This window comes from Dryas octopetala, chromosome 5 (genome assembly GCF_963921425.1).
Source record: "Dryas octopetala chromosome 5, drDryOcto1.1, whole genome shotgun sequence".
NCBI lineage: Eukaryota > Viridiplantae > Streptophyta > Magnoliopsida > Rosales > Rosaceae > Dryas > Dryas octopetala.
Genome location: NC_141370.1, coordinates 17,911,866 through 17,928,532, shown reverse-complemented (window position 1 = coordinate 17,928,532; position 16,667 = coordinate 17,911,866). Strand labels below are relative to the sequence as shown.

At 35.1% G+C, this 16,667-nt stretch overlaps 2 protein-coding genes across 2 annotated transcripts; one reads left to right on the top strand and one right to left on the bottom strand.

Moving 5' to 3' along the window:
- The first annotated feature begins 643 nt into the window (after nucleotides 1-643).
- Nucleotides 644-2,773, top strand: LOC147285189 (myb-like transcription factor family protein). The gene is made up of 3 exons (XM_086243667.1): nucleotides 644-1,063; nucleotides 1,501-1,697; nucleotides 1,915-2,773. Exons 1-3 carry the CDS (start codon nucleotides 709-711, stop codon nucleotides 2,404-2,406), a joined length of 1,044 nt encoding a protein of 347 aa, XP_086099793.1. The 5' UTR covers nucleotides 644-708; the 3' UTR covers nucleotides 2,407-2,773.
- A 5,449-nt stretch (nucleotides 2,774-8,222) lies between these two features.
- On the bottom strand, nucleotides 8,223-16,271 carry KEA4 (K+ efflux antiporter 4). The gene is made up of 20 exons (XM_086243184.1): nucleotides 15,820-16,271; nucleotides 15,471-15,514; nucleotides 14,727-14,785; nucleotides 14,521-14,599; nucleotides 14,231-14,292; nucleotides 14,067-14,142; nucleotides 13,806-13,880; nucleotides 13,235-13,306; nucleotides 13,056-13,139; nucleotides 12,430-12,498; nucleotides 12,183-12,260; nucleotides 11,953-12,041; nucleotides 11,295-11,391; nucleotides 11,162-11,215; nucleotides 10,790-10,885; nucleotides 9,460-9,648; nucleotides 9,285-9,362; nucleotides 9,102-9,146; nucleotides 8,794-8,883; nucleotides 8,223-8,687 (listed from the first exon to the last, which is right to left on the bottom strand). Exons 1-20 carry the CDS (start codon nucleotides 16,082-16,084, stop codon nucleotides 8,607-8,609), a joined length of 1,782 nt encoding a protein of 593 aa, XP_086099310.1. The 5' UTR covers nucleotides 16,085-16,271; the 3' UTR covers nucleotides 8,223-8,606.
- Between the last annotated feature and the right edge of the window lie 396 nt (nucleotides 16,272-16,667).

The window sequence follows — 16,667 nt, the reverse complement described above, 5'->3', positions numbered from 1 at the left end:
TGTTGTATGAGTTAATTTCCTATGAAAGTGCAATATTGGTTGATCATCAATATCAACTTTCAAACTTGTTCCTTTTCTGTGATATTTCTCACCTACCTACTTCCAAGTAATTGGAGGATCCTCTCTCTCTCTCTCTCTCTCTCCCCTAGCTAGTACATACCATTAAAGGAAATACCGTATACCAAATTCATATAATATATCATACAATAATAACTTAGATACGAATAATATATGTAAGTTATCTGCTTGATTATATAAAAAAGTGCTACTGGTGCTAGTTAATTGGCCGGTGTGCAGTATTATAAAGGAAACAAAAAATAGAATAATTGGCTGAGGGTCCCAACTATTGTACGTAGTATGCTACATGCCTACAAACTCCAGAGGACAAAAATTTCCCTGTATAAGATAAGATTTATAGAGAGAGAGATAGTTATATATACTACTAGTTTTATTTTGTTTACAATTAAAAAACGCAAGTTGGAAAATATCCAACAATAAATTATGTCCATCCAATCATCTTCTCTTGGTGTGCATCCATTTTCATAAACCCCAACCGGCCCCCACCCCCATATCATCATATATACCACCAAGCATATTACTCATTCCTGCTCTCTCTCTCTCTCTCTCTCTCTCTCTCTCTCTCTGAGTCTTTGGAATTGTGGGTGTCTGAGAATTAGTTAAGGGGGGTTCATCTCTGCCTGGTTGAAAATGGGCAGAAAGTGCTCACATTGTGGAAACATAGGCCACAATTCAAGGACCTGCACAAATTTCAGAGGCACTTGTACTACTTTTGTGGGTCATGGATTTAGGCTCTTTGGTGTTCAACTTCACCATGATATCATGTCTTCTTCTTCATCGTCTTCTGCACATGTTGCCATGTCCATGAAGAAAAGCTTTAGCATGGATTGCTTGCCCACCTCATCAGCCTCCTCCACCTCCCCATCTTCTTCATTGTCCTCCTCCAGAGTTTCCATCGACGAAAACTCTGATCATCATTATAAACCAGCCTCCATCGGCTATCTCTCTGATGGCCTCATATGTCGAGCCCAAGAGAGGAAGAAAGGTGACTTCATTAACCCAATGTCTTATTATATTTACTCATTCAAACAATAAAACCACTCTTCATGCTCTCTCTCTCTCTCTCTCTCTCTCTCTCTCTTTTTTCCCCAAGAAAAACTTTAAAGTATATATGACTACTATTAGTTTTTTCTGTTTAAAAGTTAAAGCATTCACCTCAAAATAGCATATTATATATTGTGGTGTATACTTTATGTGAGATTTTCATCAATATTAAAGGTGAATTTTTATATTCTCCATCTGTGTTAACTCTTGAGGTAATTTTTCACTTGACAATTAAAATTTAAAACCACCCAATTCCTCTATTTCTAATTAATTATCATCATGAATTTCTTAATTATCTGAAACTATATACATATATATGTATGTTTTCTTAATGAATGTGAATAATCAATCATGTATATGGTTGGATATGATATTTAGGAGTTCCATGGACAGAGGAGGAGCACCGAACATTTCTAATGGGGCTTGAGAAGCTAGGGAAGGGTGACTGGAGGGGCATCTCTAGGAACTATGTCACCACAAGAACCCCAACCCAAGTGGCCAGCCATGCCCAGAAGTATTTTCTCAGGCAAGCAAGCCTCACCAAGAAGAAGCGACGTTCAAGCCTATTCGATATGGTACGTACAATTAACACATACATATATCCTCCATCTCTTAATTTAACCAAATTTAATTTGCATCTCATCTATCATCTCTCAGCTTGATATATATTCCATTTCAATAATTTGTCTTGAATATATCTTAATTTTTTTTTTTTTGGCCAAGGAATATATCTTAATTATAAAATATGAAATGGGAATTGAATTGAATTTTTTGTGCTACTGTTGATGACAGTTTGGGAGCAGTGGCAATCTTGTGGCAGCTGGTCATCATCATCATGCTGCTAATAATACTTGTCATTCTATTAGCGATCCAATTCCTACTTCTCATCAACATAGTATTATTCATGACAAAGATGACACCACACTGCCTCTGCTTCAACTTAGTAGTAGTACCTCTAGGTCTACACAAAATCAAAAATCAGATCATCATCAAAAACCTGATCATCATCAAAAATCAGATCTATTAGCCTCGCACCATTGTGATCGTGCCACGCCTGTTTGGATTTACGGGTTGATCGATTCCCAGATGAAATATTCATCACCAAAGGCCTCATCATCAAAACCCAATGCATCATCATCATCATCAGTGACAATACCTGATGATGATGATGATGATCTAGAGCTCACGCTTGCCGCACCAAGCAGTCCTTTGGAACAAAATAATAATAAATCATCCCCATCAGGTCCCCTCCTTAATAATATTGGACCTATTAGTGTCACATGATGATGATGATGATGATCTCAAAATTAACTGTACTAGATCGATCTGGATTGATGCAAATAATATTATACAAATGATGATGATTTTGACGTTAACCCAAAAGCAGCTAGCTGAAGAGGATCAAGGTCCACATATGATTCATGGGTACTACTGCATGCATGTTACTTAATTAATTTACATATAGTTAGTAGCTAGCTAGTAGTATTAGTATATGTCTTAATTAACGTTCTTTTCTTTTCTTACTTTTTCCTTTTCTCTTGAATAAACGAATGTATTTATTTGACACCATAATATTATATGTATGGAACTAGTTTATTAACTAGCTCGTACTATTAATATATATACATATGGGTGACTGCAAATTATATAATTATCATGTTGTAGTTTAGTCTAAGTTTAATTTATTTGTTGCAGACTTGCAGGTTAACAATTAATTATATTATTATTGATTGGCAGCTGTGTGCTAGCTAACTTCCTCTTTATCTCTAATATTTTAGAGATGAAGGATAACGATATCTTCCTCATTACCACTGCCATTGCATGGGTAAAAGAAAACAAATCAAATTGGATACCTAACCATTGTTGGGTCTTCGATCTCACTAGGTTTTTTTTAACCCAGGGGACTATGTTGTACTGATTAATTAATACGAATAATAGTACCAATTAGTTAAACTAGTATTTAACATATATATATATATATGGATATTCTTATGTGCCTCGATCTTTTCCGTCCCATTAAATATCCCACTCGTACTTTGGCCAAAAAAAAAAATATATCCCACTCGTACAATTTTAAAGCTTCATTTCTTTATTTTCACATTTTAGAAAAGCATATGTACATATATATGCATTTTATTATATATATGGACTACCCTTTTGGGTAAAAAGCTTGCTATTAATTGCTGGCTTGTAGCACATGATTATTAAGGTACGTGAATTAATACGACACAGACATTACAACGCATCTTTTGTCGTAACATCAAGGATGGGATATTGGGATGATGGGACTATTGCACTAATTAATAGCTTTACCATATTGCCCAAAAATAGCATAATAAAGATGAACTAGGACGACCTATATACCTTAGTATTTCTTGGTCCCAGCTAACATCTGACCCAAAAACTTAAAAGACTTGCCTAACAACTCCAAAGAAGCTAGCTTTACTTTTACATTCTGTAATTTCTATGTAATTTCTTCCATATACATCACTCAACTCTCTCCAAAAAAAAAAAGTTCTTGACTTAATTTTAAGTCAATTTAATGTATGGAGGAATTAAATAGAGGTCCCAGTGGTCCCAGTGGACCCAGTCCAAATTTGTGATGGAAAAATATGGACTGGTGATCGACCATTATATATATATACAAGTAATTAGTAACCATCTCAAAAAGTTTTGACAACATTCCAGCACACCAGACTTTTTGTAGAATTTTGAATATTTCACAAGTCTAACCATGCATGGTGTTGTAAATATATACTTCCAATATTCCTAATTGACAATGATTATTATTATTATTATTATTATTAATATTTCTCCAATATTAATTCTTGTTTTACTTTCTGACGACTTGACGAGGGACAAATCTTGGATATATTATTGTCTCTGTCGATCGATTTGTGCCACATGTCTACACGCCATCGCCATGTGTGGCACAATTTGAGATTTGGAGTATGAAAATCAATATCCATATTATATATAAGATCAAAGGACAAAGGTATTAACTAATTTAATTTATTGTATGAACTGACCACACAGCTGACACATCTCTATGCATTCTAACTATATATATATATATATATATATATATATATATATACTTTTAAGATAAGAAAGCAATATTGTCCACAAGTTCAAAAGAAAACACAGTATCACATTCTAGGAGTTTCATAATATTGTACTCTAGGCTCTAGCAAAGTTAACATACAGTTCATAGATTTTTTATATCTTTCTAGCCAGTCCATTAAAAGGGCTAGCCACTATATATTATGTACTAAAAGTTATGTTTTATGCGTTAGATATGATATTTATATTCAAAACTATGTCGTTTTAAGCTTTGTATATATACCAAAACATGTTTTATACCTGCTTAGCCAGAAAAAGAAACAAGAATCTCATACTAAGAAGTAAATATCTTATATCTACCAAGCTAGCTACCGGTAGGGGAAAATTGGTACTGTAATTGTCTATATAGTTGAAATAGTACGTACCCACATGTCCTGTGAAATCCTTATATAGATCTTTCTGTGTCTTTATGTTTGTATTTGTCTGCTTGAATGAATACCATCTGTCATATTTATTATCACTTTTAAACTACTGTGACTTTTCAACCAACATTTTATATCTTCTTTAATACCTGTAGCTATCTTTGGGGTGTACCAATTATTTGGAACTTTTACTCAATCAAACCCACATATCCATCACTTTAAGGTTCACATGACTCCTGTGGAGGATAGAACTTTGTTTTTTCTTTAGCAACACACCCAAGCAGTCCCATTTAAAATGTAACCTTTTTATAAACATTACTATCATCCTTATTGCCTTATTGGAGCTCTGTATTAACCATTTTGGTGTTTTGGAAATGTTCTCAAATTAAACTGTAACTCTCGATTATTAATTAATTAAATTGATTTTTAGCTAAATGTGCAGTCTAAATTTAGAGTTTAAAAACATAGACGTGTATTAATTGTTCATCAATTTGTATCAATATAAACATCAAACCAAAAGCTGGATGATCGAGTTTGAAGTCTTTGAACCCATGTTTAATAAATTATTCTTGTGAGAGGTATAGGCCATATGCGCATATAATATAGTATGATCCCATTCAGTCAACAAGGAAACAGAAAAAAATTAATTATATTAATTAATATCATACGTACGCATTAACCAGTGGAGGAAAAGATAGCCCATTTTTTATATATATGAAGCATAATCTTAAATTATTGTCATATGTGCCTTTGAACTCTTCCCGTCAGCAGCAACTAGCAAGCTTTATTATTGAAAAACTAGAGTTTAGCATATGTGCTTATAAATCTTGGACCTCTCCACTCATTGTCAATTAGTTTTGGATTAGATACTCTAATTCTATTATGGTATCAGAGCTTGGTTATCCGCGTGTAAGGTCCAACGACCACATATGCTCTCACGTCATCCAATACAATTTGTTCACATGTAAGGCTCAAAATCTTGCCACACATGCGGGGGCGTGTTGAGAGTAATGTGGAGCAATGTCCCACATTAGAAAACTAGAACTTAACATATGTGCTTAGTCTTGGGCCTCTTCATCTATTGCCAATTAATTTTAAGTTTGATACTGTAATTCTATCAAGCTGCAGGCCCTGCACCATTATATATATATATATATATATATATATATACATGTTTGCAAAACTAAAGCATTTACATCATAAATAATAAAAGAAACAAAAGTATTTTTGCATTGAAAAACCATATATATCATGCATGTCACATATACATATACACATATAATAAATTTTTTATATGGATATATTTTATACATTATATTATTAAATTGTGAATTTGATTCCTATAACAAGATTTTTTCAAATTAATAATCTGATAACATAAAATATCATACTATTTGACAAATAAAAATATTTTTGTAGAGATATATATATTAATTGCTTACATGATATGGGTGATCAGCTTGTGAACACCCAATTAATAAATAAAGGTTTACTTACAAAACTAGTGAACAATCTATATCAGTAAAACTTGGATTACTACCCCACCATCTTAGTTATTAGTTGATGGATTAATCTTTCTCATTAGTCGTTAATTGCATGGTTTGTTTTCTTCCCATTCAAGTTAATTATCAGCACATACATATAGAAGATTCTACTTAATTCAGTTCCTAGCTAAAACCAGTTCACACGTTTATATTACAATGTGCATATGTTTGAAAATACCATTGACACATACTTAATATTACTAGAATCATGAGTCCCCATTATGATAATTAAGTAGCTTATTGCTATCAATTAATTGGCCCTTAAAAAAGAAATGGTTTTGGTTCTTTTTGCCAATGTCATTCATCTTCAATATGGTGGTGGGTAATGGTTAACTTTTGCTTTCATATATTGGTCAACCATATATACTTTGGGTTTCTTTAAGTATCAGAAACCTACAGTACCATCATTACTTTATTACCTGTATTTATCAGTTGGAGATATATTGTAATTTCTATATGCTTTATGGTAATTTTCACCACGTCATTTACACATATATTAGGGTTTAGGGTCATATTAGGTGCTAAGCATCATTACCATATCACTTCAACGACTTCCATATGAAACAGCAATATATTGTTTTTTAAATATGTTTTAAGTGCATATTTGACGAAGATTAGGCCTTCTTAAATTCTGATTTATTAAATGGATTAAGCCTATATACATGTAAAGCGTGAAAGACACTACTTCAATGTCCGTTGAGTAAGCAATATACCAAACTCAGATATATATATACTTAATTGCTATGTAAGTCCAGAACGTATTGTGATACCAAATATTTCAGTTTCTACTTGTATGTGATGATGAAATAGTAAATATGACTTTTACGAAAATCATCATAGTGGAGTATGATAGAATATATATGATATAATAGTACGTAACACTATTGAGATTGATTTTTCTATACGCAGCACAAAAGGGTCGATGTTGGAAATCGATCCCCTGATAAATTAAGAAACAAAAGTACTAGTCATGACTTTTACGAATGCAATTCACATCTCTAAGCATCACTTTCAAGTTTCAACCATAACATCAAAGATGACTTCTAATAATATGTAACTTTCACCACTAAATAGATTATGTTCTCAACAACAATATGAGCTATATATAATGGCCTTCGATCCTTCATTAAGGGCCGTTTAATTGATGGGTCTGACTGAGATTAATTAACGTTATTTGCTCCAACTTCTGTTGCGGCATATATTGTGGAATCAACCAACGGAGAGCTGTTGCATGTTGGAAGATCTTTTAGTTATTAAACCAACGGCGGAGTTGTGGGAGGTGACATCACCAGAACTTTGGTTCAAGGCTTCTAGCTAGCTTCCAGTTCATGATCTATCTTAATTACAAGGATATATGTTTCTTTGTTAATTTTTATGTTGAGCAAACTTAAAAATGCAGAGGTGTATTCAATATTGACTTTTGTAGACTTAGATTAGATTAGAGCTTGGCCCATGACCAGTAAGTAGTCTTTCTCGATCTCTATATATATTTTGTCTCACTACATATTTGAATTTTGGAGTACTTCTCGCAACCAACCACCTTCTGTCTCATTGCAAACTTAATTAGATTAGAGGGTAACTCTGAATCTCTATGAATGGTTTTTTTTTTTTTTTTTTTTGGCCAAGGATCTCTATGAATGGTTAATTACTATATTTTTGTCAATAAATTTCATCATTACCACCTTTTACTGGACCTCATCCAAGGAGATTGAACGTATAATTCCACATGCCATGGTGAGCGGGTGAAAGGGTCATTATATCCCCGGTGTTAAAAAAAATGGGAAATGCCCTACTTTGAGTGCGGTTTAAACTATTGATTTTATTATTTTAGGCCAAAAAAGTATGCAATTTTAAAATTGCAGACATCGATTTATGTTTATTAACATTTGGGTTCTGGTTATTGATAATAACCTTTACTTAAAGGTTGATAAGAAAAGCAATTTCCTCTAAGCATCTCTCTGTTTATACCATCCATAAACTATATAGTATTTCTACATTGTCAATCAAATCCGTGAGACGATCAAAATCTTAAAGAAGAAAAAATTTGTGGTACCCATTATACACTTGAGTTTCGAAACTGCACTGATTTTTAACTAGGAAAAAAATAAAATTAATCGACCTCGGGAGCAGGAGGGGGGGAGGGGAATGATTTACATTACAAAATGGACAAAAAAAAAAAAGCCATTCGATAATGAACTAGAAGCATATTTCTCATGATCATATCTCCGCTGCAGTCTCTTTTTCTTTGTCTCAAATGGTGCATTATGATCCACCCTTGCTCAGTGATTAAGATGCATGGAAAGTAGGGAGGCAACAATTAAGGAGCTTTACGGTATATAAACTTTTCACTCAGTCGACTTCCTTTGCACTCTTCAATACCTGTCCTCCAGAGTATAACAACCCCATCAGGTAAAGGCTGAAAATTGCATTTTTCGGGTTCATGTTTTATTTAATATCATGAATCATGAGAGCCTTGGACCATCAAAGCAATACGCTTGGCACTGTCTGAGCGGAAGATGTCTCCTTTAAATCCAATCTGGGCGTGAGGAGAAACCATTATAAAGATAGGCAGAACTGTAAACTGAAAGACCTTTTTGCATGGTGAAAATTTATCGAGTAAATATTCAAGTGCAGATCATTACCTCACTTGGGCTATCGGGAGGGAACCACCGCAACAATACCCCAAGATGAATAACAGTCGGAATCAGCTTGAAAAGAAATGGCGTAGTCACCTGCGCAATTACATTGCATGAATCAATATCCCAACCATTGGAACTTGGTTCAATACGTGGCATTTAACTAACAACATTTCCAAAAAATATGAAAGTGAACAAAAATTGATTGAAATTGGTTATTTTAACAAATATCTACAAATACACCAGAGACAGTTGACCATAATAACACAGACACCAAGCCACAAAAGTAACATAGGACAAGACGTTTCACATACCAGACTGAGAGCTGTTGTGCCTAGAAGCAACAGATATAATTTACCCTGCAATAGTTAAAACCTTCAGTTACAATGTCAGCTTATAGGCTCAGTTCATCCCCTAGATTAGGTGGGGAATGTAAAGAAATTAACTTCCATCTCAAATAAATTCTTAGGAAGAAAATTTACAGGTGAAGCCCTCACCTCAACCAGATGAAGATTAGAAGCACGGCTTAGAAGAACAAAAGCAAATTCTCCGATTTGTGCCAGAGACATCCCAACCTACGCATATGGGATAACCTAAGGCCCCTCCGTCAATAAAAGGTATGAAATAGTAAAAATGGAGATAAAACCGTGTTAAAGTTTGTTGAAATCTTACAAGAAGGGAAGTCTTGTTATTGTATCCAAATCCCTTGACAACAGTGGCGACCACTATAGTTTTTATAATGACTACCAATATAACAGCTGCTAATAAAATATCAACATGAATCCAAAGGAAATGAACATGTATTAACATCCCAATGCTGGCAAGAAAAAGAGCAGCAAAGAAATTGCGAATGGGCTCAACCTGAAAGACAATAAACCCCAAATAAGAGTATAAAACCATGTAAAGACATTCAATTGAAATATTATGATAATTGATCAGAAGAAATCAATATTATGTACCACAACAGGTCAACTGGAAAAATCACACTCTGTATATTTTAAAACTTAATTTTTACCAGTGGTTCAGTATTATTCAGCTCAAGCAGCTGCTCTTAATCAAGAAGTTTTCTTGGTGATTTATACTCCTGTTTCTAGGGCTGGGTCGGGTTGACCGAAAAACCGAGGCCGAGCCCGAAACCGGCCCAACCGATACCGAAAAAAACCGTACCGGAAGTTCGGTTTGACTACCGAACCGGGAGGTTCGGACTCGGTCCCGGTTCCCATATCCTTAAACCGTCGGTAAACCGAACCGAACCGAATATATTTAACAAATCATTTACATAATTCATTTTTATACATTTCTAATACATTTCTTATACATTTCTAATAAATAATTTATAATTTTATATAATACATTTCTATAATTTATATAAAACATATATAAATTTATAAACCCCTATAATTTTAATTTATATGTTTTTTAATATATATAAACTAATTAAAAATACCCTAAACCATAATATTAATATATTATACTAAATTAGTGAATGGAGTCAAGGCCCAAAAATAGCCCAAAATGTGGCCCAAAACATGGCCCAACATGTGTTCGGTCTAGGCCCATAACCGAGCCGAGCCGACCGAATTCTTCGGTTGACCGAACATCGGTTTACCGGCTTTTCGGTCTCGGTCTCGGTTGCCGTGGAGGCTTACCGGAGGGGTTCGGTTCGGTCTTCGGTTTAGGGGTTTCGGTTCGGTTACCGATCCGAACCCACCCCTACCTGTTTCATTCTTGTAAAATGTATCATGAAGGGAACAATTTGGAAGGTTTCCATTATTTTCTGTCTTTCTCAAAACATTCACTTGTTCCTAACATGAAACTTTCAATACTCAAGTATTACACTAATAGGTAAAATCCTACGTTAGACATTTTCTAGAATCATCTATCATGAAGCATATGAGGAGAAAAAAAAATTTGTAAAGCATGAAAGAGCTTGACAAATGTCAATCAGGCACCTCACAACTTCTGAAGCACATAAATGAACAAGGTTACAAGAATATCTTACTTGTTCAAGTGTATGCTGACCCAGATCAGTTGTTGATATCATCACTCCCGCAGCAAAGGAACCCAGTTCAAGGCTTAAACCCAGCTTATCACTACACTGAAATGACATAAAAATGCATATTATATCCATATTTGCAGGCAGGCATTGGATAGATGTATGTGTGCATGAAAGCACATGTGGTAGACCTCTGGGGGAAAGATGTATAGGGTACTCCCCCTTTTTCTTTTTACTTTCCTCCTTTTTATCTTATTGTTGATAAAAAGTAAATTTTTTTCAAAAGAATGGTAAATAGTCTGTTCCTCTTGGGCATATTAACTGTAATGAGTCTGTCCTATAAAATGAAAGGTGTAGAAAATAGGAAATGAGACAAACCCAGGCGACAAGTAAGCAGAATGCCACTGCAGCCAATTGATACAGTTCGTTAGTCTGCACAAATAAATTGTTCAGCCAAAACAGCTCCAAACTTAAAGCATAAAAGTGCGTCAAAATGAAGATTTATCAATACCTGAGAAGATAGGCTTATCATAAGCTTAAGGAACCACGGTACACAAGTACGTGATAATACGGACAATGTGGCCAAAAATGTAAGCAAAACCACCAACCTGTAATAATGATCTAGTATGTGAAGAGACATGAGACAATAACACACAATTCAAACAAGTAAAACCTAATTAATTTCAATACAAGTCCATTTACTAGAGAAACAGAATAGTTAAGAGTTTCCTAGATGTGCCAAAGACATCTATACCCAAGCGACAACTATGCTGTTTTTGGCTTTCTGTAGCTCTGTAATAGGAACTACAGAAATTTGTATAAGAAAATGCCCCTGCTTACTACCTCCTAAATAAAGCATAAGCATAGAAAACAACATAAATTTCTCAGTTATTGCATCTGCACAACCTTAAGTTATATTACTAGTTTAACAATGACAGATTAACTTCATATTGAACACTCAAGGATAAAGAGAAGCAGACCTTTAAAATTTAAATTGCTAACTCTGGCCAGCCACCAGCTTTTTAAAAACAATTTTTTACATCTGTTTTTTCTTTTGGTGCTGTTCTGATAAAATTTGTTGAGTTGTTTATGCATTAGATGAAAGGCATTTATTAACAAACATTTGCATAAACTCAAAGGATAGGATGGTTTTCATAATCTTTTCTTACGATTTGGTCATGGATATTACTCCTTGAAGAATACCAGAAGTACCACCCAGAACTGGAAGCAGAGCAAATAGCAAACCCACAGCACAGTCCTTGTAGGTCACATAGTTTAAAACAGTGAGAAATCATAAGCCTGAATCTTCAATCACAGTTTAAATACTAAGTAACAAAAACTTAGCAGTGATAGATGCTTCAAAGTGAGAAATTTTGTACATGGTACCAGTACCACATACCTGCAGTATAAGTGTTCCAACTGTGACTTGACCATGAAGACCATTAATACTATTTCTTTCCATCAAGAACTTCAAAACCTGCAGACCAAAAAAGATGAAGCAATCACCATGGACAAAGAAATTTCAATATTCCAATATCTGGAAAGAAATGCAACAGTGGTATATGGTACCAATCCATATATTTTCCCAGGTAAAAATAAAAGTGGTAAATGAGAAAATAAACAAATATCAGTGCGAAGAGAATTACCACTGCTGTTGAAGACATAGAAAGAAATGCACCAACAAATACCCCTTCAGAAGGCCTCCCACCGCATATCTAGAAATAGCATGCAGCTGTGCACATCAGAATCCATTGGACACACAGATTTAAGTGGAAAAAAAAAAAGATAGTGGAAACAATCATAACATGGACTCATCAAATGAAAAGCAAGCAAACCAACAAAATTTTGGAAATCCTAATTTACACTAGGTTCTTAGAGCAAAATGGCTTCCCGTGGTCCAGGCTAACCACCACAGTATTGTTGACTGCAAAAAACAGAACTGGAAGTCTGGAACAATACTTTGATGGTATATTGAGACATTATCTTGTAACAATCAAGTAACACCAACAGATGATGTGAATGACATTCAAATTGAAATAGTACAGGTGATTGAAAAACCGTTTAATTTAACTTGTGCACATGGATTAATTCCGTAGCCTCAGACACATATAATCACCTTATCATATTTGTAAATTTTTTAAATGGCCAGCCCAAGGTATGACAATTGGAAATTCCAATTGGGTAACAAGTGAAGTCCAAATTGATAATTTTAGTGAAGTATTCTTTTCACGTTAGATATGTAACACAATGTTGATTAAAATGCAAGACATACCGAGGCTGTTATTCCACACAAGCACATAAATAGGAAAACCTGCAGTAGACCTCCCAGAATAGCCACTGCTCGAACAACCCGAAGCTGCAAACTTGAAAAGTAGAGAGTAGTATTGTGTCCTAGATTAATTGACAAACAAAACTCAAAAAGAATACTGCAACATTAAATTACAAGCCAACCTTAGCAGCCGAGAATTCCAGGCCCAAACCAAAAAGAAGAAATATCACCCCAAACTGAGCCACTGTCTCAACCTGCATGCACATATTTTAATAAGAAATGGGAAGTAATATGTATAAAGCTACCTAAAAAGTAAAAAAGGAACATATTATATGACAATTCTTAGACATCAAGTATATTATAAAATCATTACAAGTATGCCCTTATATTTCCTTTCTTGCTTTGTTCATGCAACTATGATTTGCATGCCAAAACAAAAAATACAAGTAACTGAACACCAAGAAGCTTTTACAGCTTTTTATGCAGATCTCGCCACTTAATTCCCAGCTTTTAGCATGTTGGCAGTGTGTATGAACAGTCAGGTGTTTAAAACATTAATGAAGAAAAGGAAAAAGAATGAATTACAAAAAGACCAAATTACTATATGGAACATTTAGAATACATGAATTTGAATACATTAACAAAACAACTGCAATAATCTGGGACAAGACCACCACAGGTACCCCCCACCCCCAAATAAAAATAATAAATAAAAAGAATCAGTCAGGTAGACCAGGCATAAATACAACATACTTGAACCATTTCACTGACAAAACTCAAGCCTCCAGGTCCGATGATAGAACCTGCTAGCAAATATCCAGTAATAACCTAAAAAAATTCAAAATGTAGTGAGACTCTGAGAGATGACTCTTTGGACGGAATGCATATCTAAAGCAAAGCAAAGACTTAGTATGTAAAATTATAAATGCCAAGGACATAGTACAGAAGATAATTCCTGATCTTCAAAAAGAAATTCATTATAAACAAAGCAAAGAGCAAGGATAGTGAACAGACTGGTTGTCCAGCACAGGCAAAGGCAATGCCACCGCAAGTTGCAGAAACAATGACAACTACCAGATCTGAAATCAATCTGAAAACATGAAGAGGATATATCAGCCAAAAGCTTCTGTCACTCATATTTATGCCAAAGGGCAATCAAAACGGAAATGTAAGCTGACCTCAAGTCCAATTGCAGCACAGGATATTTTGACTTGAGATTGGATATCACAAAGACATTGTCCTGATTAAAAGAAAAATTCAGCATGTCAAGATAGTAACAACTTTTTTTTCTGGTAATTAAGAAAGTAACAACTTCAGCACAAGACGTTGCATATATTTTCTAAAGCAGCAGTATAGCATCATCACTATGAACATATTATCTACATCACAGTACTACAAATTTTTCATGTTACCTATCTACATTACAATAATACAAATCCATTGTTCCAATGACAGGTAACAGACATACCTTTCGATCTATTAATGTTGGCATATCTTCTGCTCCATTCTCATTATCCAGATTGAAAACATCATGAAACTGAAACGACCTAGCAACATAAGGCTCACAAAGATGTCAGGGAACTCACTTAAAGTATTCCTATTCCAATTACAACCACTGCCATTAAATTGAAATCAACACATTTGGTCTTCAATTCAAAAGATAGAAGCACATACTTCTCCTCCTTGCTGTCATTTTTCTTGGACTTAACTCTAGCGACGGTTTCCAGAACTGCCTAATAAACAAAAAAGCATTCAATCTTAAGCCAGGGATTATGCAAAAGAGCTCATGTAAGTTAATATTTCAATGTGAAAAAATAAACATAATGGTTCTATGTTATTATATTATAATATTGTGTATTCTTCTTTTTTGCTGGATAATATGATTTGTGTTAGTATATTATATGTGCACTATATTCATGTATTTATGGTGAAATTTATTATTTTAATAAGGAAAAAAAATATGAAGGCCCCGCCTAATGATGGGATCCTCGTTTATCCAATGGGGCAGGGCAGGACGGTGATGGAAATGGCAAACCCAACCCGCACTGCCTCGTTGACATCCGTCTTATACATCAACTTCCCTTTTTTTATTCAAACACTTCTAAGTTCTCAATTAAGCAATCCTTGTTTGAATATATATGGTTGCATTCATACAACAAGGTTCAAGTACATTATTTCCTGCAAGTTTAATCTGATAACATTCTGCATCATTCAGATATTCACAGCAATTCACGGTAAATGGACCCTAAACAATATGGACAACTCTTTCATAACAACTACATTGAGAATTGAAAACATCAAGCTCTTACAAAACCGGCAATTCTAAACTTGGTTTCGGTTTCTCACACTCGCCTAACTCTCAAACACCACCAACACATTACTTTAAAATCTCAAATGTCAGAGCATGTGAGTACCTACCTGCTGTTCGGAAACGCTATTATTGAAGCTACCAGCATCGGTGGCTGCACAAGAAAATACAATTAGAGCAAATCATCTACCTAATTACTTGCTTCAAATTTTCCATAACATTATGCTTGGTTCGTTGAAAATATACATGTGTATTATAAAAAATAAAATATAATAAGTAAAAAGAATGATAAGATCAACCAAATTAAATTCAACATTTGCATTCTCATTTTCCACATTGTCCATAACCAAACAGACCTAGCAATAATGTATGAAACTGAAGCAAAGCAAACAATCAGTGCAGCAAAGAAAGCATGAAATGCAAATGCAAAACGAGGAATTCAAGCTCGGATCTAAGAACCTTCAGTTTGCTCATTCTCAGGGAATTCCCGCTCCAGAGCGCGGTCGATCATGCCAGCGAAGCTGTCGTCCTCAATGGATCTCGCGCGCTCCGAGGAGTTGTTGTTCGACTCGGCATTGATCTCCTCAGCCACCGAGTGCGACTCGTTCGACTCATTCGACTCGGTGTACACAGCAGAGGCCAATAGAGGGAAAGCGAGCGAAGGAACAGTAACAGAGCAGAGAGAGAGTAGTACTACGAGAACCGTAGAAGATCGGAGCCACATTGCAGAGGCAGGAGAGGCCTAGAGTGTGCGCACAGTGACGCCGGCGTAAGTTAGCAGGGACCACCAAAGTATTAGATTTGCTTTTGAGCTTTTCAGAGAACGAACGAGAGGGAAAAAAAATTCAGTTGAGTTGGAGATGGAGGAGGAGGAGCTGATGTGAAAGTATGAAACTGTCCCCCGAAGCAAAGGACTCTCTCAGGTGCCGAGAGACAACGTAAATCCTACGCGCGAAAGTATGTGCGTGTTTTTGCCCCAAATCCACGTGGCAGCTGGATATGTACGCTTTGCAGGTGGGTAGTGGGTAGTTAAACAGTGCTTTGCAGCAGCTCCTTCAGTTGTGGCGGAGCTGCAGGGAAAGTATTCGGTGTGGTGGCGGCGCATGAAGAGCGATACAGCTCAACGGTCAATTATGTTTGCGTACGCTCACAGACACTTTTTTAATGCGCGCAGTGGCGCGTCCTAGGCAGCGGGCATCGGTTCTTGATGCACAAATAGCATATCATCCCATCCGATAAATCATTTTAGATTTTTTTTTCCTAATACTGTTATTTGTTTATCACATTTCATTAATGAGATTGATCTA

What these genes read in the sequence shown, in the direction of transcription:
- KEA4 (XM_086243184.1), bottom strand. Translation starts at nt 16,084, where the DNA reads ATGTGGCTCCGATCTTCTACGGTTCTCGTAGTACTACTCTCTCTCTGC. An exon ending in TTGTCAGTGAAATGGTTCAA is followed by an intron (nt 13,307 to 13,805) that starts GTATGTTGTATT and finishes ATGTGCATGCAG; the next exon opens with GTTGAGACAGTGGCTCAGTT. An exon ending in GTCAGCATACACTTGAACAA is followed by an intron (nt 9,649 to 10,789) that starts GTAAGATATTCT and finishes ATTGTCTTTCAG; the next exon opens with GTTGAGCCCATTCGCAATTT.
- LOC147285189 (XM_086243667.1), top strand. Translation starts at nt 709, where the DNA reads ATGGGCAGAAAGTGCTCACATTGTGGAAACATAGGCCACAATTCAAGG. An exon ending in AGCCCAAGAGAGGAAGAAAG is followed by an intron (nt 1,064 to 1,500) that starts GTGACTTCATTA and finishes TATGATATTTAG; the next exon opens with GAGTTCCATGGACAGAGGAG. An exon ending in GTTCAAGCCTATTCGATATG is followed by an intron (nt 1,698 to 1,914) that starts GTACGTACAATT and finishes TGTTGATGACAG; the next exon opens with TTTGGGAGCAGTGGCAATCT.